Consider the following 22,530-nt stretch of genomic DNA (forward strand, 5'->3'; position numbering starts at 1 on the left):
CGTACCTTCACCAGGAAGAAGGAAACCCCGTACGTGCGAAGGGACCGGGCCAGTTTCACATACTTCACTTTGGCCTCGATCTCAGTCATCTCACCACAGTTCTTGTGGTCCTGCACGTTTATTGAATATATTCAAATGTCAGCTGTTTGATTTGAAAGTTTTCAAGATAACTCATTGTGGGCAGACAAATTACTATATTTTTGTTTTTTTACTGTATACACTTTAATACACACCTGGAATATTTTCTTCTCCGATCCCCTCTGCTTGATGTATTCTTTCGGGAGAAACTCTTTCAGGCTGAAAATTAAGGTATTGGTTGAGAGTTTATGCATTTTATACACCATTACTTCTGTTTGTTTTGGTGGCTTCAAGGCAGAAACAGAGCCTTTCAGTAAAATGATTTGTAACAGGAATACAAAATGTGATGGCCCTTACAGCTTGCCTATACATAGCCTACATAAATCACCAAGAGGGATTAGGAAGTAATTTCCCCACAGGACACATGCTTACTCGAGAAATCCGGGTTTGTGTTTGTGCTCTATGTGGGGCCCGAACTGGATCTGGGCCTGAATCCCGGCAAACTCGCAGGCCTTGTCGAACGACACAGGGTGGGAGCCATTCAGGATGTCGTCCCTGGCCTGGAGGAAGAAAAACAAACAAGTAAAGAATCTAACAGACTCTTTGATGATCTACAGATGCACTAGGCTACCATCAATGTCGATTTTGCATTTCCTGAAACGTTTAGATTGAAGATTTTTTTAGTACACAGGTAGACCCCCTCAAAATAAAGAAAGAAATAATAAAAAGGTAACCACAGCACCAGGGGGCTTTTTTAGCACGGCCTCTCTCTAATCTGCCTATCTGAGCTGTGATCTCATAATGAGGCAGTTGAGCTCATTGACGGCTGGAAGACAAGGGTCGACACAGGGAGCCTGCTGAGTCTCATCGACCTGGTAATTGAAACGGGCCTCCGTCTGAACTCCCCATCTAAGACGGCCTCTTAACAGAGCGGGACAGGCACGTTAATCGTGGTGCTGCCTTTTGTCCAGCTGTGGACGGGTAAAGGTCAGGGATGTGTGCGTGTGTGTGTGTTAGCATGTGTGTGGGCATGAGAGTGAGTATGTATGTTTATGTGTGTGTGTATATATATATATATACACACACACACACGTGTTTGTGTGTGAGTGGGAGGAAGAGGGAGTGAATGTGTGCATGTATGTGAGCATGCGTGTACATGTGGCTAGTGTGTCATCAGTATGAACAACATGGGGGCAGACAATGAGGCAGCAGGGCTGGGAGAGTCACCTCATTATTGGCAGCTGCACTTGTCTTCCTATATCATTTCCCTGCCTGTAGACTCACCCAGAGAGGGGCACACAGAACGCCTGTCTCGCCTGCTCTTCATTAATGAACAGTAACTACCAGCTATTCAATTCAACCAGCAACCTCATGAATTCGTATTGTTGTTGCTTATTGCCAATTTCTTCTGACAGTCATAGCGCATTAACGATTGAAAAATGGAAGGATGGGTGACTTGGCAGTCATGCATTGATGGAAAAATGCAGGACTGGACAAAATGGCCACCGCAACAAAGATGATTAAGGTGGCCACATTGGTTCAATCCATTTTAAACCCACGTGATACACCTTGGGGTAGGGTTGACCTGTCTCAAATTAGGCACTGATTATTTCCTACCAAAAGTGTGACTTGTTAATCAGTTGTTCCTTCATTACCAAGAGAGAACCTTCCGGACAAACCGCACTAATGCTGACTGATTAATGAATGACGTTCGTTCCGAGTGTTGAGATTCATTAAAATTGTTTGGGAGCAGACGACGGCAGTATGGAAATCACATCTCTGTCTGAGAAGAATTGCAATGCATTAACGCTGCATATTAGGATGAAAAAGATTCGGATATGGGAAAAGTACAGACGTAAAATTGAGGGGTGGAGGGGGGGGGGGGGGGGGGGGGGGGGGGGGTGAGAGAGTGAAAAGAGTAAGAGATAGACGCAGGGGCGTAGCCAGAATAATATTTTGGGGTAGGCCTAGAAAAGTATGGATAGGCATCTTTTCAGTTTTTTTTCTTATTTACTTTGCGATGTACAAACGGTGTATAATTTTTCGGAGATATTTTTATTTTTGGGTAGGCCTTAGAACAAATTGGGTACCCAGGCCTACCCGAGGCCACACCCCTGGATGGACCGTAAAGTGATAAAGGAGTGAAGGAGAGCGACGATTGAGAGACCTGGACGTAGAGCAAGTTGAGCTGGACAGGGTCTCTGGAGTCCACGTTCTGGTCGGAGTAGAAGAACTTGCGTCTGAGTAGCAGGGTCTCCGCCTCGTCCACTCCCTGCTCACGGAAGGTCCGACTATGGTCCAGCCAGTTCACTGAGAAGAACACACACAAACACACACACAATATTAAAACTGCAGTTGGGGCGCTTCATCACAGGAAGCACATCCAAACATTCTTTGATTCTACCAGATAATTAATGTCCCATTCAAGCTTTACCACGGGGTCAGTGAAAGGGTTAGCTTCACATTTCATAAACCATAACATCAAAATCCATTCTGGAATGCCCCCCCAGTGGTGTGTGATCATGTCAGCCGGGCAGTAAACCTGCACATTGTATTGATGAATGGCTTAATATCCTAAGCCTGTTGAAGACTTACAATGGACCCTGTCCATTGCACTCACCACATTAAGATGGCAGCATGGCACACAGGCCTCAGTCACAACACACAGGAAATGTACGCTTTGTGCAGGATATGAAACTCTGCCACTTTTGTGGAGGAAACAGAAGCAGTTTTTCCAGACATCTGCTGTATAATGATGGAGGGACGTCCCCCCCCCCGAGTGAAATCGTCAACTCACGGTCGTCGTCTGTGTGAAGCTTGGCTTTGAGTTTCTCCATTTTCCTTTCGTCTCGTAGCAGAGTCCGATCCTTCTTCAGGGTGCCCATCCCGTCCTCCTTCTTCTCTTCCACCACTTCCTGGATCAGAGAGTACTCCTCGTAGTTGGTGATGCCTACGGAACAAAACACAGGAGGTCTGGTGAGACACCCAGTTCACTCACTTTCCCAATCATTTATGTGTATTAACAAGCCAGGCTGGTGACATGGGAAAACATTGGTTATATTAAGCAAAAGGTATCATGTAATACATGTAAGATACTGTAAGAGATATTAAGAGCATGCTTTACCTATTCTACTGCATATGGTTACGAGCAGCTCTCCCACGGTTTTGGAGTCATCCACCATGATGGTTTTCACAGCCCCATCCAGCATCTTGATTTTCTGTGGCCTCTGTTTCTTCTTGTACTCAAGAATGTCCTGAAACAAAGACAAGGGGAGAGAGAAAGAAAGGGGGAGGGGGGGAAGAGAATCAGAGAGAAAGCGAGACAGAGTAGAGAGTGTCTGATGAGTGATGTTTAGCCTGCAGCAGGCAACGAGAGAAGGATGAGAGGAAGGCAGAGAAGCTGTCGCTGTTCAACCGCCGCGTATTCCCCACCGTTCCCTCTCCTCACAGCGACAACACAAGGAGTGTCTCCAAATGAGTCGACAATGAGCCTGACACCTGGGGGGCTTCTCCCGTGGGGGGGGGGGGGAAGACATCTTTCGAAAAAGGACGACATGTGGAAAGGATACTCAGGTATCATCTCTGCCTGTTCGAGCTACTGTAACTGAACCGACTGCAATAGCGGGACACATCTGATAAGTGCGTGTTTGTCAGCCGATATCAAAACCTTGACTTCAATCAAATGTCAGACATGTTGAAAGTGTGTGTTGTGCACAGAAGGCGTGACAGAACTGCCACTCAGGCCAACAGCATTCGCACTCTCTCCCTCCATGGTCACAAGTAGAAACGGTAGCTCTGCCAGGCACTGCTGCGTTCGGAGGTCTCTGATCTCTCACCCCATTCCGGAGCATGTAGTAGTCCAGGGTTCTCCCTGACTCCAGCCAGATCCCTTTCCTGGGGTCCTCGTCGGAGAGGAATAGACCGTAGTCAGAGGCTGGAAACGGCAAAGAAAACACATTTTAGAGATCAAGAAAAGGGAAAATGTCGTTGTACAAAGACAGAGAGGAGGAGACAGAGGGTACAAGAAAATGAGAAGATGGGCATTTGGAGGAGCGATGTGGAGATTTGGGAAACCAGTGTGTGTGTGTGTGTGTGGTCTCCTCTCGACTGCAGTCAGTTGTGGTCATGTACTGTATGGTTGGTCAAAGTCCTACCTTGTCCGGTCTGGGCTTCCGGAACCCTCTCTCTGATCATCCTGCAGGCGTCATAGACAGCTGTGGAGGGCTCAAACTGCATGGTCTTCACCACGTTGCACTGGCGCACACAGATCTTCAGCGACAGGGCCACCATGTTGGCGGGCGGAGTGGGTGCTACTACACCTGTGAACAGAGGGAGAGAGCAAAGCCCTTAACAGAAGCCAAGCCTTCACAGTCTAGGAGGGTATGAAAGCATCCACTCATCCACAGGATTATGTCACACATGCAACAGTAACTAAAAAAAGGGGTGTCTTTCACATAGTTTTCAAAAAGCCTTTGCCCTGTAAAACTGGCTGACCTTATGAGAAGACAAGGCTTCTCACTGTGTCAAGGGGTCAAAAGGTCATCAGAGGCCATGGTGGAAACACAGTCAGCCCCACATGACCCCTCACACCCCCGCTGACCTTTGGCACTCATGAGAGGACACAGAATGTGCCTCCTCAGTGAGATGTGTACACATGGGAGGTAACTATCTCTGTCCAAAAGGCCAAAGGAAATGAACCATGCAATTACATTAAATGTAATTACATTTTAACTCAGCTGATTGGACATACAGTAAACACACTGGCCTATCAGTTTATGATAGCGTCATAGCATTTGCAAGCGATGAAACATGGATTACATTGTGGTTATATTTGGCAGTAACCATATTAGTCAGATGTTTGTTGCTGATTATAAAGGGTGCTCCTTTCAAAAGCCTAATATGGAGCACAACTGTTGGTTATAGATTTTATGTAAAGCACCTTGAGCTGCAATTTTTGTATGAAATGTGCTATATAAATAAAGTCTTACTTACTATAGTTGAGCTTTGATTCTCCGTCCCCCTTTCCCCACTAGCCTACTTTATACAAAACACCCCCTCTTTATTAAACAGTCAAACCTCTCTGTAGTCCAAATGTTTGAGATTGAAGGCAGGACAAACAAACCTTTTGTTTGGCTATTGCTCTGAATTGCGCAGGTGAACGTAGAGTTTCCATTACATAGGAGGAAGGGCCACATAAACTCCAGGAATTGGATTAGAGAAAGAGGAAGGACAGTGGAGGAGGGATAGCAAACTAACAAGTGATTTGTTGAGAAGATAACCTGCATAGCATAGCCGACACTACCCCATTGGCTAGTTAACAGCCTGGCCCCAAAGGAATCTCCAGAAGTATTGGTTTAGCCAAGGCTGACAAAACAAACTCTATCCACACATGTATACACACAAACTCCCACAGACAATGTCACACACCAACACACACAGCAAACGTGTTTAACTGCGGGCCAAACAGCTATATCTTGTTTTCATATAGGTTTGAATCAATGCTATCTTGTTAGGTGTTTACACCAGTCACCTAGAGACTTCACAATGGGAAACTTGGAGGTCTGATCGTTTTTGCAGACGGCTTCTGCTTGGATATTGTCTTTCAATGTCTTCCTATGAAAGTTAACCAATCCTTTTCTTGCTAACATACTAGCATCCCATTCTCTCATTCATTGATTGAACAGCCCAAAATGGCTCATGCTGTGGAATTGACAATGATTTCTCTGCTAAATCCCATGTGTTTATTCAGAACGATTATATTCAATTCATCTCATATCTTCAATAATCCTCTCCGCAAACAAAACCAGTATCACCCGTCATTCACACAAACAAAGACCTTTCCAAACCTCTCCATCTTAGAGTAGAGGTGCTTGAATTGGCTTACAGCATTCAGTGGCATAGCCTCATGCTGGTCTCACACAGTCCTGTCTTATGCATGCCAGTTCCATCTCATTCTATGGAGTCTCCATGGTCCAGTGAGAGGGATGTGAGGTGAGATGTGCAGTGTCATCACAGACACTGTGGCGATGTGACAGAGTTGCTGACTATGCTGTCATTTTGACCTAACCCAGTCCAAGTTCAAACCGCTACACCGTAAAACACTTTGGAGCATATTGTGGTGCTTTGGAGTGAGTTTGTGTGTATGCGTGTGTGTGCGTGCATGCGCCGTGAGTGTGTATTCAATTACCCTTTAAGAATGAGAGCTGGAGTAATTTTCCAAATGAACTGATGGGCCTCCATAATAGGGTATGGAGTCAACCAAAAAGCTTTTCAAATGACTTCCAATCACTATCACAAAACTAGAAGCCATCACAATTGAGAATTGAGCTCAGTTTCCTCCAAATGAACTCAGCAGTGAGGGTCTTTGAATCACTGACAATGACAGAGACAAGTTGGCTTAACTGCGCCATCCTGTCCAGCCACCCAATCCATTTTCTCCTGAAGATAGGAGGATTTGCAGAGATCTAATACGATTTAAAAGAACCCAGAACACAAATACTCGAGCAATACGAACGCCTTAGATGGCCAGCTTAATCCAGCGTGGGAACAAGAACAATTTGGGAAATCCAGGTTTGTAGAGTTGAGTTTCTGAAAGAAGGTAAGCTAAGGTTTTTTTTTTTTAGGGGTCATTCCAAGGATTCTACTTAGCATCTGCAGGCTCTGGGTAATGAGTTGTTTCAACATGTCTTCGAGACGTCTAAGCCACTGGGTTGCCTTCTAGGTGACCCCATATCGGTGTCTGTCTGGCTAGTGTAGTTGACATCAGCCCTAAATACACCTGTCATTTTCCCAGCCCTGTCCTCCAGCCTCTATCGATTTAATTAAGGCCAGTCAATGAGGGCTCCAGCCGACCAGCCAGCCAGCCAGACCGCTCCTCTCAACCAAGGTCACCTCCAGCCATTCCCCGGCAGAAAGAGGACCATCAGGACACAAACACAAGCACGAACTGCAAGACCTCTTTGCCCTCGCCAAACACGCGCCACTGAAGATGAGCAGAGACATGTACAGTAGCATGAACACAGCGTGAGGTCATCGAAGCCCATCGATAGTAACCTCTACCTCAGTTACACCTCCTCTCCCCACTGTCTGTCCGTGTCAATGCTTCAGGCGCCGGTCTCGCATTACATAGTTTTGCTCAGGAATGGATACGGCTGTGTAGGATCCACCCAACATGCTGCCTGAGGTAACCTGCTACTTCATCATCTGCTGCTGGACAACTTGGAATGATTTGTAGTAGTCCTGGCACAGATATTACAAGGTGAATGTCCTGGTCTATCTTTAAGCATTTCAATGTTGCGATTCAATCTATTCTCCATTGCCACACGCCCGTAGGTGCATAAAACAGCATCCTACATACATGTCTATAACGTGCAACTTGAAGATCAAATACTATGCAGAGAATGGCATTCTATTCAATTCTGACTGAAGATGAAATCTGACCCATCCGTTTCATTATGCAGACATGGAAGGGGGGTGGGGGGGTATACTCAGGGCTCAAAGAGAAAAGGGTCTCAATAGATCAATGGAGAGCAAGGGCTTCTGGGAATTCCCGGGCCTGGTTACTGTAATGGCCTCCAATTCAAGGGCACGCCATGTAGGCAGCGCTAGAGGGGGAGTGTCGGAGGAGATTCAATACAAAGAGAACACACATCTGTGTGGCCACAAACACAGTCCAGCACAATCTCATTGTGTGACAGCACCTGGCTCTTCCACTGTACACATGGCCTCAGGTAACGAAATGAAGTTGGTAGAAATAGAATCCCATTGGCCCCAAATTGGATTTGGTCTGCTAGATACACCATTTAAAATGACATATTACTTAGCATGAAGAAAATGAAAATCAACCATCAGTACATACAAGGTTGTTGTAAGGATGTACAGGTAAATGAAACAAAAAACACATGGTAAAACATCTCCAACCCTCAACAAAGGCTTTGAAGCAATATCAGCATCCTAAATATTAATTTAATCAACGCAGGAGGTGGCTCTAATGTACATCTTCATCGTCAGGTACCCGTCAGCCAGTAGGACAACCCTGCTCTGGTAGGGGCCAGGCCCAGGGTTGGAGAGACCATTGGGGATGAAACCATCTGCTCGGTGTTCTCTCACTGGTAGAGACAGCTTGGAGCCTCCAGCAGCCTGGCCCATATGCAGTGCATTTGTCTACGTGTCCATGTAAATGGATTGCACGGCGTACATAGGCACCAACACACATCTTGTGAAACACACACACACACCACTCTTCCGTTGAGGTGGAGTGTGTGGCCTCCTAGCCGGCTCCCTGGTTTCCACAGTGACTTATCAGTTTCACATGTGTCTCATTAGAAGGGCATCTGGATTTTCTCCATTGGCCCCTTCGACACACAGTCAAACACAGTCATACATACACGCACACACAATCACCACACACACACACACCATCAAAGACAAAGCCTTTACCACATGAGTTGACTTTCCCCTCCAAGAGGCAGTGTAAAAAACAAAGCCTGCTGGAGCAGTTAGTCACCTGGTGGCCCTCGAGTTGGGCGACATCCTGCATTCCTCCTGTGCTGCCGTGTGACACTGACACCAATGTGGTGTGTGTGTGTGAGAGACTATCCATGTGTGTGTAATCAACACTGAAACTGTATGTGGGGTGGGTGGGTGTGTGTGTGTGTGCATGAGTAAAAGTATGTGTGTGTTCCATCCCGGGCAGACGCTGAGGTCCAGGAGGTCTGTCTCAGCAGACAGCAGCACTAACACAGGGGTAGGGTTTCAAACAGAGAGGAGGCACACACAGGCCGCGCCGGAGGGCAGAGAGGGGAGCCCACAGACAGACGCTCGGTAAAGTTTCAGCTAACCTCTTTTCTTTCTCTCAAGATCATGAGGAATGAGCCTGGGCTTTCACATCAGCACTAGGCTGACTCTACACTGTGCTAACCCCTCTCACAGTCTTCGTCCATTTTTAAACATCAAAGGGGGAGGAGAAAAAAAAAAAAAAAACTGGCCTCTAAAGCTGTTATAAGGCGCTTTTGTTTACTGGTAAAGTATTGATTGGTTTCATGAGTGTATCAGTGATAGACATGGGTCTAAGTCTGACAGGCATTCTCACAACAGTGTGCTAGCTAGAGCTTACGTCTCACACAGCTGCATTCACTGAGGGGTTGCCATGGCTACAGAGTCTGGATGAGCTGGCCAATATCCGGCCTGACCAGAGAGAGCAGGAAGGTAATGACCATGCACACTCATCCTCCGGGGTAGGTGAAGCTCAGCGGTAGGGCATTGGTGGCAGAGAATATCACGGTAGATCATAAAGATACAAGTTTAAATCCCCCCCTTATGTACGTGACTTTGGATAAAAGCGTCTGCTAGGCCTAAATGGAGGATGACGCATCATTACATTATTCAACCCCCTTCACATGTCCTTCCTTGAAAAAACACAGTTGATATCACCACAGCACTGCATATGACTTCTTTCTGTGCTTTACCTGCCATTAGTGGAAGCCTCTAGTGTAACGTACACCGTGCTAGCTTCGAGTGACACGTACACCATGCTAGCTTCGAGTGACACATTCTCTCCGAACGCAAAATCAGCCCCCAACTGTGAGGTCACTCACACCCTCACACTTCAAAACAAATCCCCCACACACAAACACGCGAGCCCCATGAATACACAGTGTCATGCATGTATTTCTCACACAGGGAGTCTACATCTTCCAACAACGAGGGAGGTGTTTCTGGAACATTCTTTCAGGGTGAAGACACAAACACGGTCACAACACAAAACACACACTACCCGGATCCAGAAAGGACCGGGTCTCTGCAACGGTTTGGTTCCCAGTTCCCAAATGTTTGACATTTCAGCTGCACTATCCGCAGCTGTCCTGAGCTTCTGAAACATGCTGCACAAGCAGCCCAAGCTACAAACATTTGAAGCCGTTACACAGACGTCCTGGTTGACCCCTGCCAGCCCTTCTTCACACATCCACCACATCCCAAAGCTCACTAGGGGAACCGGCGACACAAATGCATAGTGAGCCAACTTCAGTGAGTTATAACTTCAGGGGCTGGTGTTGTGCGGTGTAAACAATATCCCCATATGGCAAATATCAATCTTTCCCTGAAAGACACAGCTTGGATTCTCCTTCAGACGACGTGATTTCACAGAGCTTCTCCACACAACATGTGGGCAGAGGAATGATCGGTTGGAAGGTAGAGAAGGAAAAAGATTAATAAGTTTACTTCATCGCAGAAAAGGGCATTGTTGAAGACAAATGGATGTAGGTGGAATATATACAGCATGGTTTGAAATCCATCAAAAAAGCTGGGAAACCTCTAGTACATTTTTTGGAATGTGTGCCGGTACAAGGAGTTTAAGTGTAATGTAATCATTTCCAATCTGTAACATCACATGTGCACTAATATGTCTTTATACAAAAAAAGCACACAGTCTGTGAATTGTTGGATAGTGACATCCTTGTCCCATCAGCAGACCGAATCCTCTTGGTTGTGTGGTTAACATCAGGAAGAGATGGGAAATCAATACAGCTTATCAGGTACTTAGGGACACATAATCCTGAAGCTCCTGGCTGACTTCGGCCCTTTAGAGTTGGAGCTGGCTGAGGTGAAAACACAGAGGACATTGGAAGCTCATTCTATGGCATGACAGGGCAGTGACGGGGCACTGGTTTTCAATGTTTCGTGAGGCTGGCAATGGGACACATACCTTGCCCGCGATGGCATCAAGGCCTAGAAATCAGGTGACTCATGGCTCCAGTGCCAGACAGCTGCTGGGGAACTGGCACCATGGCCAGCAAGCCGACCAGCTGTAACAGCTTACTAGGAAGATGGCTGTCAAGAGCAAGTGTGCGGGTGAACGATGCCCGTCACATGCCACTCTAGAGATATTCAGCTCACCATGGGGCCCATTACCAGGCATGAGAACATGGCTGAACATAATCGCTATCCATCACTGCACTGGTGGATGTTATAAAATGAGCATAACAACCGTTTCTGCCAGAAAGGTTGGGTAGTTCCTTTCAATATCCCCTCAATAATTTCAAAACCATCAAATTGGTGGATGTGCAAAGCCAACAGTATAACATCACCCTTAATGACCAAGAGTGGTGCACAGCTCTTTTTGGGAAGACTTAATAGCCAGTCACATCATATAAATCTCCAAAAAATGCTAGCTACAATGCTAAAAAACGTACAAAATGACAAGTAGATTTTGATGTATCAAGCAGAGTAGAGTGGTTAAATAAGGCTGGGATGCTGACTCAATATTTCCACACCAACAACTTCCATTCAAGTAAAATGTTATTGCTGCCCCTAAAACATGTTTTCAGCCACTGAATGTTAAGCGGCAAACACTTGTCAACAGCAGAAGCTAGGCAGCAGAAGCTAGGCAGCAGAAGCAAGGCAGCAGAAGCTAGGCAACAGAAGCTAGGCAGCAGAAGCTAGGCAGCAGAAGCTAGGCAGCAGAAGCTATGCAGCAGAAGCTAGGCAACAGAAGCTAGGCAACAGAAGCTAGGCAGCAGAAGCTAGGCAGCAGAAGCTAGGCAGCAGAAGCTAGGCAACAGAAGCTAGGCAGCAGAAGCTAGGCAACAGAAGCTAGGCAACAGAAGCTAGGATAATTAGGATTTTCTGGTCGTTGAATGACGTAAACTTTGCATTCTCAGAAACATAAACCACCACCATATTAATCTGAACACTCGAGTTACAGAATGTTCTTGATTTCATTGCTGTAATAACTGAAAAATAACCATATTATCTTGACGGCGGGGGGGGGGGGGGGGGGGGGAGTATTGTCACACAAATCACACATTTCTTTGAGGTCCAACAATTGATGTTTCCCTTGGGTACAGCCATGGTTCACTGATGACAGACTTGTGAGACGTCTACTGGCTCAGGTCCTGTAGAAGAGATTCCCAGCAGTAGCTTAAACCCCCACGCTTCACAGACCAATACCATCCTCAATCAGGAAGGAAGGGGGAGGATTGAAATTACCATCCTTAGCCATCCTAATCTCGCTGGCATTGTTTGGAAAAAAACGACAAAGTCCTCTTTAGCAGTGCTTAAAAGCCCACACACTCCATTGATCTAGTTGGCAGGAGTTCACACAGTCAAGAGCATCTAGGAAGGCACATGCAAACCACTATTTGTTTAAGAAGGGAAAAGGCTGCAAAGTCTTCACACAGAGCGATTTGAGAGTGCTGCACACAATGAAAAGAAAGTATCTCATGTAGTTAATCTTTGTATTTGTATAGCCTGAATCTTAAAGATCATGCATTGCTCTTCAATCAAGCATGTTCGTGTGAAAGGCAAACCTCCTGCAGAGTTAAAGTACTTTAATTACTATTAAATGCAGATATCAGCTTGACCATATGCTTATACTAAAAAGAAAAAGGCACCGTAGAATATTTACCAACTAGCTGAAACATAATTAAAATGGATTAAATACTAAAACGGTGATGTAATTTCATATTTGATGAAGTTAGCCTCTTTTCAATTCAAATCCTTAAAACTTATGCCCAGGCAAGAAGCGAAACAAACATACTATAAAGCTCGCCTCAGCATTAGTCGTAACATTTACATTTTACATTTAGTCATTTAGCAGACGCTCTTATCCAGAGCGACTTACAGTAAGTACAGGGACATTCCCCCCGAAGCAAGTAGGATGAAGTGCCTTGCCCAAGGACACAACATCAGTTGGCACGGCTGGGAATCGAACTAGCAACCTTCAGATTACTAGCCCGACTCCCTCACCGCTCAGCCATCTGACTCTACTCACGTATCACTTTCAGCTTCATAGAGCATGATGCACACACACAATATTTACTCACATATAAGTGAAGCCCTCGACCGATCACCGTCTTAGTGCCAGACTTGACAGTCAAAGTTGAACTTTGATTACTTATATGGACACACGTGAAGTCTAGCAGGAATTATGGCTGTGTATGATGGGCACTTAGTGTCCACCGACTCCATAACATACACCCCACAGTTTATTTACCTTCCTCTTTTTTCCACTAGAAATGTCCTCTCTCGGTGATAAATAACCCAGTAATTCAAAGAGTCTAAAAATGAAGGCAACTGATGGGAGTAGGTCATGTTTTCTTAATGTAAAAATCGCATATAATTGCTTTTCTAAAACAGTACTGGTGTTTTTATTCCAGCACAGAAGATATGTCATTATAATAATGCTTCAATCAGAGGGAAATGTGTGGAAAGTCCAGGCCGAACCAATCAATCATAAATGTGGGGGAAATAACAGGACAGACATTTTGTTGGAAGAACAGAAGGCCAGTTAAAAACTGGACATTGGGATTAAAAGCACCAATAGGACACATTTCATTGGGCAAACAAGTGTCAGCCATATACTCTAGTTTCCCATCACTGTCAGACTATTTGGCTACACAGCTAACATAGGAGATGGTTCCATTAGATGTCCACAGAAGGTCAAAGTACAGATTAATTTATGCAGCAGATTCTCTTCAGTTTGCACCGTATTATGTTTAAGGATACATACATGATAAGTACATGTGTCAAAACACAGCACAGTAACTGGTTTACAATGGGAACTACAAAAAAAAAAGTTAATTACTCTCAGTAAAACTCATAATACCGTAAAGTTTTCCAGAAGTGGTAAAATGATGAGGGGCTGGGCACCATACAATCATGGTTAATTGCTCTGTGTCAGCATAAAAACACCACAAAGAACTGCAGGTGCATGTAACGCAACAGACAACACACACTGCACATGACACACAAACGCCACACATACTACACAACACACGCAGAACACCAGCAATTACACACTACTCTGTACTGTATGGGGCATCTGGACAGGAAGCTGCTGGTTCAATTACTGCATCTCCCCGGTACGGACAGGATATCTCACACATGAGAGAAGCTCTCTGCAGCCACAGAGCCAGCACCACTCGGCACCATTGGAGAGCATGATGGGCTGTGTGAGAGTGAGAATGTGTGGGAACGAGCAGGCAGAGGAGGAGCAATATACAGAGAGTAGGAGAGAGAGAGGGAGCGAGAGCAGGAGTGCACTGAATACAATAAATACAGAAAAAAGGGAAACAAAACAGGCAGCAAATTCCAGAAAACGTAGCAAGAAGATGGAGATACAGCTAAAGAGATGCTCCAATGTTGTCTCCTGCCTTATTTAGAAGCAGATGAACCTGAGTAGAATAAGGATGGTGCCTGCCTACCTCCCTGCATGTCTGCCTGTGTCTTAACTCTTTCCAGACGCACTATTTCACGCTCCACTTCCACACGTCTCCCAAGCAACCAATGTTTGGCTTGATTCCCTGCCGTGGCAACTCTTGACTATGTAAACGTGACACTGGTTGTGGGCCCCTGACTGTGAGCACATTCAATGGATTGAGGCAACTTGAGAGTTAAAAATGAATAAAAACACATTTGGATGGCTTCTCCCCAATTAATGACAAAAAACAACAACCATGTGAGAGAATCCACTTGCTAGTAAGTACTAAGTGTGGGGCGTTTGGAAAGGTATTTATAACACTTTGCTGTCAAATCTCTGACATTTAGTCTTACCTTAATGCTGATGATAATGCAGCCTCTGTCTGATGTCTGCAGATAATTACAACTGAAAAAAGAGAGCAGAGAGAGACATGAGAGTCCCTCACAGACATATTCAATATTTAAAGGTTTAGCCTAAACAGTCTAAAACACAGTACATGACAGTTGAGTCTGTCCCATATGCATGGCGACGGCTTCAGCAAATTAGGGCATTGTTATTCTACAGGAGATCCTGTTCTACTGGAAAATGGGTATTTATAGGTTCTAATATTTCCAGGACACCATATGTCACACTTTAATAGTCAGTGTGTCACAATTAAGATATACCTGAGACAAAAGTATTTTTACCCTGACATACCAATTGATTAGAAGCTGAGCTAGGATTACGAGGCAGTGACTTTAGTGTGGCAACAGCATGATAACAATATGTTGAACAGTTTTTTGAATGTTCTTTTTAGTGTCTTTTAACACCTAACGGCTTTCCAAGGACTTCATATTTCTACAGGATCATTGTGACAGCAAATTTCAATCACAGGTGCCAAGCCTCACATGGGGAGAAATTGGGTATTTTGTCTGAGCATGAGCTAATGGAACCAGCTGCAGAGCCCTTCTTTGGCGGACCTGTGACTGATAGAGGATGACTGAAAGGCACACTCAAGGTGGAACATCACTGTGAAAAATCATTGGGACACAAGCGCTCCCTCACTTTTCCCCTTACCTTGATACACCGCTTATAAAAATAGTAAAAATGGTCCATCCAACAGAGTGTATCTATTGTAAGTTAACACACTTTCAGTGGTATGTCATTTTAAGACAAATGAGACATGGGAAAATAAGATTCTGGTAATTTCCCCAAACCTATGCAGAGAGCTTTTGCCTGGCAAAACTACCAAACAATGTAACTCGATGCAACTTTGACCCCTCCGTCTTACGTCAAACTGGTCCATTCAGGTGAAAGCTAACACAGGTCAATCTGTCTAATTGGAGTCATGGATATCTGACAGGTATTTGATCCCCTGCTTACACATCACTTCTGGGCCACAGCTCAGCTTTTAGCTCACTAGCTAGCACCAACAACTTCAAAACACCGTGAGGTTGAATCCCACTGTATTGGCAGCAAGGAGGAATAGGCTTCAGATTTCAGACTGCAGGTAACTGATATACTCTATTTTTTTCAAATTCCACTGAGACAGTGTAAAAATTAAGAGATAAAAACAAATAATTGAACTTTTCTCAAACAGCCTTATTGTAAAAATAAAACCTGTGCCTGTGACAACACCGATAGGGTGAGGATATATTTGCAACGATGGATGTCTGGTGTTTGCCTGCATCACAAGCTTCACCAACTGACTGCGCATATTACAAATAAAAGAACCTCAGAAGAATTCAGGTAACCTCAAATGTCAAACAGGAACTCCAGGAAGTGCTCTTAAACTACACAGGAATTCCTGAAAAGGAGCAAAAATTATGTGATGAACCAAGCTTGTTTTTTATTTTTTTTTCTAGCCTGAAGCAAAAAATACATTTGAGCAGCACTAACAAAGCATGCCGAGGGAGAAACCTTATCATGAGCCACATAAAAGAGGCATCTGTATTCTTGTACTTCGGTTTTCTAAGCCCCCAAGGAAGTGCATTGGGGAAAAATACTAAAGCCTTGCAGCTTTAGGAGGCTCCACAGACTATCTAGGTATAGCTGCTAATACTTGGGAATGGCTTTTCATCCCCTGGGGTCTCCAGAGGTGGGGCACAGGGGCATAGCACCACCAGTAATCTGAAGGAGTGGCATACACCACATGAGACTCCATTGTTCAATCCATCAACTTTTTCCACTCTTTCTCTTTCTTTTCTATGCTAGGTGTTAAACAAAATTCCGATTCATCTTACGTCATTCCAAATGGCTTTATGTAGTAACAATGTTTTGGTGTTTGGCATACTCATGCTTCAGTATCTCCACATACTCAACAGAGAAGACGCTCCCCATGATGTCTTGGAATTTAAATACAGGTGCCACATTCCAGCCACAATGCATTTAGGTTCTGGAACCCATCCATTTGTGGTGGGTGCAGGATTCCCTAATTAACATAGGCTGTATGATGCACTGATATTGCATTAAGATTGGTTGTTTAGCTCTACCGTAACAATCTACTCCTGCTGTTTTGTTCTTGGGGGTACTGTAGCATTGGAAACAACAAAGGACAATCTAATCATGTTATTCTCTTGGAATCAGCAGAGGTCCTGAACCTGGATTTGTTTGTTGGCACAAGACTAGCCTGAGCTTCTAATGAGGAAAACACAGTGACATAAAACACTCTAAACCTGCCTTGCTGCAGCACAGATCTGTGGACAAAGTTCTGTTGAATGGTGCTGGCCTTGTGTCTCCTTACAAAAGCAGGTTTATTTACTCAAAGCTCTCTAAAGACATTATTTGAATGTACAGGCAAGCTTTGTATTCATCACATGTATTCATTGAAAATGAAGGAAACCCTATCATCATCCTCGCTTAAAATGTGTGGTCAGGTTAGTGTCACAAAATTATTTGGAACATCCCAGATCCGCTTTGATACCTCACTGACAGAGGCCCGCTAATTGTCTGGTGTCTTCTGCAACCCTCCCATGGATCACTGAAGCACCAGCTATGCAATTAGCTAAGTGGGTCCTTTGGATGTGGGTTCAGTAAATGTAGTGACGACATGGTGAAGATTCGTTATGCCCACTGGCCCACCTGCCTTGTGCTGTGGTGAACATCAGTGTTTCTCCTATAAATTGTGCCGGTTTGGCAGCCATCAGGCCAACGTGAAATCTGATTCATCGCCTACTGTGGCAACATTTCCACGTCATGGTGAAATTTGTCTTAAAGCCAAAGAAAGTGCAGCATAGAATCTTGCACCCTGTCTTCATGATGCACAAATATTTCTCAAGGGTCGTAGGTTATACAGCTTATTTTTAAGCAATGAATGTAGTTTAAGTCACCCTCTCCTTGGGATCACTGTTTTAGCTCTTGAATATACCAAACTATGGAAGCAAATGAGTGACCATGTTTTGAATGAAGGCATTGAATACTTAATATTGACATTTCAACATTCGGTGGTGTATAAATTTCAATATTAAGTATTCAATGCTTTTTAAAATTAAATGTAACTGATTTGCATCCATACCGAATGGACAAATATTTGAATGCCACATGCTGAGCCATCAAGCGCCTTTCAGTTTAGGTTTTTTTCGGTGTACCACCAGGCCTAAAAAGAATGATATGGGAAACACTACCCATTCTGCATTTTGATTCAGAAACAGCGTCAGAAACAATTTGGTATAAGAGGAATAAGTACTGTAAAAGACAAAAGCCTTTTCCAACTCCTATTTGAGCAGGGGTATATCGACCACCGCCTGCTGGCCAGGGTCTATGGGGCTTCACTGCTGAGAACAGCTTCTTACACTCTCCACGGACACAAACTGCCGTCTCTTCGATAGGGGTACGGAACAAGCGATCGATGAACAAAGAATCCCACTGAGACCAACATCCTGAAAGCACTCCTGTTCTGAGTGTTCTCTCCACTGAGATAATCAAGCAGATAAGGAATCACACACTGAGCTAGTCTCTAAATCATACTGTCCAAATCTCTTAAAACAACAGCTATTGTAAAAGGTATGTAACAGCTATGGCACTTAAATCTTCCTAATGTAATCCAATATGAACTGTTATCGTCAAGGCACATTGATACAACATGTAGTAAGTTCAGAATCAGCTTCATTTGCCAAGTAAGTTTGCACAAACAAGGAATTTACTATGGCAGGAAGGCCCAAATCCAGTAAGTGTATAGGCTGAATCAGTCCTAAAACCCTGTGATACCCGTCAAATTCAAATAATCCCTTTATCACAGTTCAGAATAGAATACAAACACAAAACAGGCCATCTTATTCATCAACACTGTACATCTGAGCAGGGACACACTTCCATCAACAACCTCCATCAAGAGAGGACAAAACAAGGAAACGTTGATTAAACATTACGATACACTGATGTTTAAGCAGTCCAGTAGTTTTTCTTGATTCATTTGTTCAAGAGATGGACGAGACAGACAGACTATGATCTCATCACTGATTAGATGCAACTTATTAGGGTATCAACTCTTCTTCAAGAAAGCGACCCTTATGCCAAAAGGTGAAGTAGGAGTACTCGGATGCCTACAGCATGAGTAAACGCCTATTGAGTTGCTCCCTTTCTCTTGCAGTCAGCTCTTCTTTCATTGTGTTTTTTTTAGCGAGGGTTCAAGACATCTGCAGTGCAGCTGTTGCTCGCCCTCCCCGTCAGAGGTGAGAGGGTCAGGAGGTCAGGAGCCCTGTGTAGAGACAGCATTTAATCCTGGCTATGGCCAATCGCTGGAAATCAAACACCACACACACAGACTACACACAGGCCTGTCTCTAGTCTCACTGCTATACAAGGCAGCCATCCCTCCCCCCCTCTAGAGACAAGCAAGATTCTAAATGATTAGGCCTACTCTCCCAGTAAGGAGCCAGTAATTCAATTAGGCAGGCCCTCAGCCCTCTCCCAATGCCATGAATGGAATCAAGCACATCCGTCCAACTGGGGTCTAGGAGGAGGAACAGCAACTGTGTTTACATTTGTGGTTTACATTAAACCTGTTCCCTGAGTGCATATGTGCATGCACGTTTGTACTCCCACTCAATAACTGTTTTCCACAGATGCAGATGTGACATGGCTGTGTTTCCTTGTGCTGTCAGGTAGCCTGACAACCATATACAGGAGAGAGGCGAATCTGACAGGGTTTATTGAGTGCCTCTGCACGGCTGTCATCAACAAAGCCAACAGAAGGGAGACTGAAGCGGCACCTGAGGAACAGGCGTGTAAACCCAGTTCAAAAAAAAGGAGAGAGGATTAGTCCGTTGAATCAGGCAGGAGGAGACACTCATTCTGCTAAGTGCAAATACTTTATTATTTGTGAAAGATTTTAATTCCCTATTCGATGACACTTCGCCTAAATTATATCAAGAAATCAAGAACTTATTTTGCATAGTGTCCTCACACATTCAGAATTAAAATTGGGATCTAGTAAGATTACTCATTAGGACGCTGCCATTTGAAAGTGCGGGCGAGAGTTATCTGGACCGCATGACTGTGGCTGGGCTGGACAGGCGCTCTTCAGAGAAAAGAGAGAAAGCTGGAGGCCAGAGAGAAGGTCTGGGCTAAACTGTCGCTGTCACTGCAGGTATGGCTGGCATGCGGCAGACCAGTCTTAAATGACACTACGGTCCAGGCTCGCTCCCGATGGCACTCAGCCATCTTGGTAAGGGTAGAGCAGGGCACTGTTTCCCCCTTACAGCCACCCCACCCCTCTCTCATTCTCTTGCTCCCTTCCATCCGTCAAAGCGGCAGGGGCCTCCCATGAGGCTTAGGGTATTCAGGACGGAGGAAACTCAGTCTGGCGCTTAGGGACCTTGGTGGTGGAGATGCCAGCTGCCCGGCATTAATGACATAGTAAAGCAGCTTGAGTGAAACCCTGGTCAAAACTATGGAATTCCACTTGCTTACTAGATGGCATTGCTGTGTCCAATACAGTAGATAACATACCCATGTTCCAACCAATGGGAGAGAACCCAATTTCCTAAAACATTCAACCGTCTTGAGCTTTGTCTCGAACGAGCAGAACCATCTCTTCCACCTCAGCCCCAACTGAAAATTGAGACTAGGCTAGTCGACAAATTGTATGAGCCATGCTATGGGGATCGACTGACCAGAATACAAATATATTTACATGTAACAATATGTTAAAAAAATATTTGAATCCGTCTAAGTGTTTGGCTGGTCATCCTAGCCTAGGCCAGCATTGTTTAGCTCTGCGTGTTACATCCCCCACCCCCAGAGAAGGCCTGGTGTCAGAAATCACCCTCACGAGCAATCCCTCTAATCTTTATTACAAATCAGCTGTGGAGATCAGAGAGATCTTTAATCCTCTAGCTGAGTGGATATCTGCATGCAGGCATTGAATGCCTGCTGTCTCGTCCTACCGCTGTGACACAAAAACAAATACAATCCAAGGTATATGGAATACAAGGCTGCATAATAATAACTGGAAAATAAAACAGACTTGCCGTCTCTGTAACCTGTGGGAGACTGGAGATTACCTTGCCTAAAGGCAGGTAAACTGACCTGCAGGAAACAAATAGGCCTTTGGCACTAAGGAGAGGCACAAGGACATTGAAAGAAGAGAACAACATGACAAGCTGGCTCAGAGGGCTGTGCCTGACCATTGTGGAAGAACAATACAGCTGCGAGCAGCTTGGTTCGATGCTGTCTGCTTCGCAGAGGCTAGGTCCCTTGGATGTCAGTCCTATTGTGTGGAGCAGGCAGCAGCCTCTCCCACTCTCATTCAGAGACATCAAATACCCTGCCCTATTTTGTGGTGCACAGACAAGATGGTCATAGAACACATAGACAGACATACTGCACATGCACAATCCTCACACGTCCTGTTGCAGTGTGATATGTTACATCGCAACCCATTTCACCCCCCAAAAAAAACCTGACAGCTTGAGCTGGTTTATAAAGCCATGGGACCGTTTCACTTGAAACATGAGAGCTTACAAAATACCAAAAGTATCACCAATTAAAATGACTAGGGCACACAGTGCCCGTGATGCAGGTGGTGAGTAAGATGTCATGATGCACACCTGAAATGGGCACATTGCCCGTGATACAACCGATGAGTAAAATGTTGCTGACAGATTTCTGAAATAATTGATAATGCAGTGCCAGTGCAGTGTCTGTGATACAATCTCCACATCATCTAGTCACTTCTGCACATCATAAAAGCAATTTCTCATTATCCGATCCACTGGCAGCGATTAATTTCGCGCAGGTCCATTTATTCGCTCCTCGCGAGCGGTTGGGTGTGGAGGTGGGATTAGCACATAGCCTACTTGGATTCTTTGTGGTGCTAAAGTGTTATGCTGTTTTGTTTTGACTGGCAACATGTCTGATGTTGCTCGTCCACAAATGCCCTTGTTTAAACTCGCAAGGCAAATAAAGCTCATTCTGATTCTGCATCTATTTATTTATAATAAACGCATCGAATATGGTCCGCTTCTCTTGCTAGGCGACCTGTTCGGCTGACTTGCATTGGCAGATATCCCACACCACCACACTGCCTTGCAGAGCCTATCACGTGATGATTGGAAGGCGGAATTTTGCTGTCAAATTTTGTCAGTGGATCGTCAGCCTTCGGAAATACGTACAAACATGGCACAGAAGTATTTCAGTATAAAATCCCAGAACAAGCACATGTTAATAAACGGCTAGCATCGTTTGGCTACTGTAGACGATAACGATTTAGGTAAAACGTACACTAACCTAACTGGGATAGAGATGCTATAATTATTGGAATTTAGCTAAATGGGAACGATGGTCATGATTTACTCTGTTAGGACTTCGATATTGCACAAACACTTAGAACTGGATCTTCGGAACAGATGGCTGCTTCAAAGCACTTGGATTGTGCGAAGAGATCTGACAAACTTTGGTCTGGGGTTAGCTCTCCTCTGTGCTATGTCCATTTCTATTGTGATGTGACATATGCTCACAGAATTCCACATCAACCAAAGTCCATGTCTCAGGAGTAGGGTAACCTGGTTTGAGATTTGAATCTGAAAATATTGTAGGGTAGGAACGACTCTAGCCACAGAGTTCTGAACGTGTTCTTGACTGGATCGTTAGGGGATTAGATTGCTGAGCGGTTAGGGAATCGGGCTATTAATCAGAAGGTTGCTGGTTTGATAGCATTTCAGCCGGCTGCAGTGTGCACACAAAAACACAAGAGGAAAGGTGCTTAATTTCATACATGTGATATGAAATATGTCATTTTCCCCCAAGCAGTGAAATAAAATAACCATATAGGC

The 22,530-nt window shown here is 44.7% G+C and overlaps 1 protein-coding gene across 4 annotated transcripts in view; it reads right to left on the reverse strand.

Annotated features, from left to right (window-relative positions):
- Positions 1-22,530, reverse strand: part of tln2a (talin 2a) — a 64,840-nt gene that overhangs the window by 33,335 nt on the left and 8,975 nt on the right. For all 4 annotated transcript variants that reach the window (XM_047042127.1, XM_047042131.1, XM_047042130.1 and 1 more), the window contains exons 2-10: positions 14,632-14,683; positions 4,233-4,397; positions 3,915-4,012; positions 3,203-3,332; positions 2,876-3,028; positions 2,246-2,388; positions 511-638; positions 234-297; positions 6-110 (exon numbers count right to left, since the gene is read on the reverse strand). In XM_047042127.1, coding sequence (XP_046898083.1) covers positions 6-110; positions 234-297; positions 511-638; positions 2,246-2,388; positions 2,876-3,028; positions 3,203-3,332; positions 3,915-4,012; positions 4,233-4,368 — 957 coding nt within the window. In that variant the 5' untranslated portion in view covers positions 4,369-4,397; positions 14,632-14,683. The remainder of the gene's footprint in view (positions 1-5; positions 111-233; positions 298-510; positions 639-2,245; positions 2,389-2,875; positions 3,029-3,202; positions 3,333-3,914; positions 4,013-4,232; positions 4,398-14,631; positions 14,684-22,530) is intronic.

The sequence above is a fragment of the Hypomesus transpacificus genome, chromosome 19 (assembly GCF_021917145.1).
Source record: "Hypomesus transpacificus isolate Combined female chromosome 19, fHypTra1, whole genome shotgun sequence".
NCBI lineage: Eukaryota > Metazoa > Chordata > Actinopteri > Osmeriformes > Osmeridae > Hypomesus > Hypomesus transpacificus.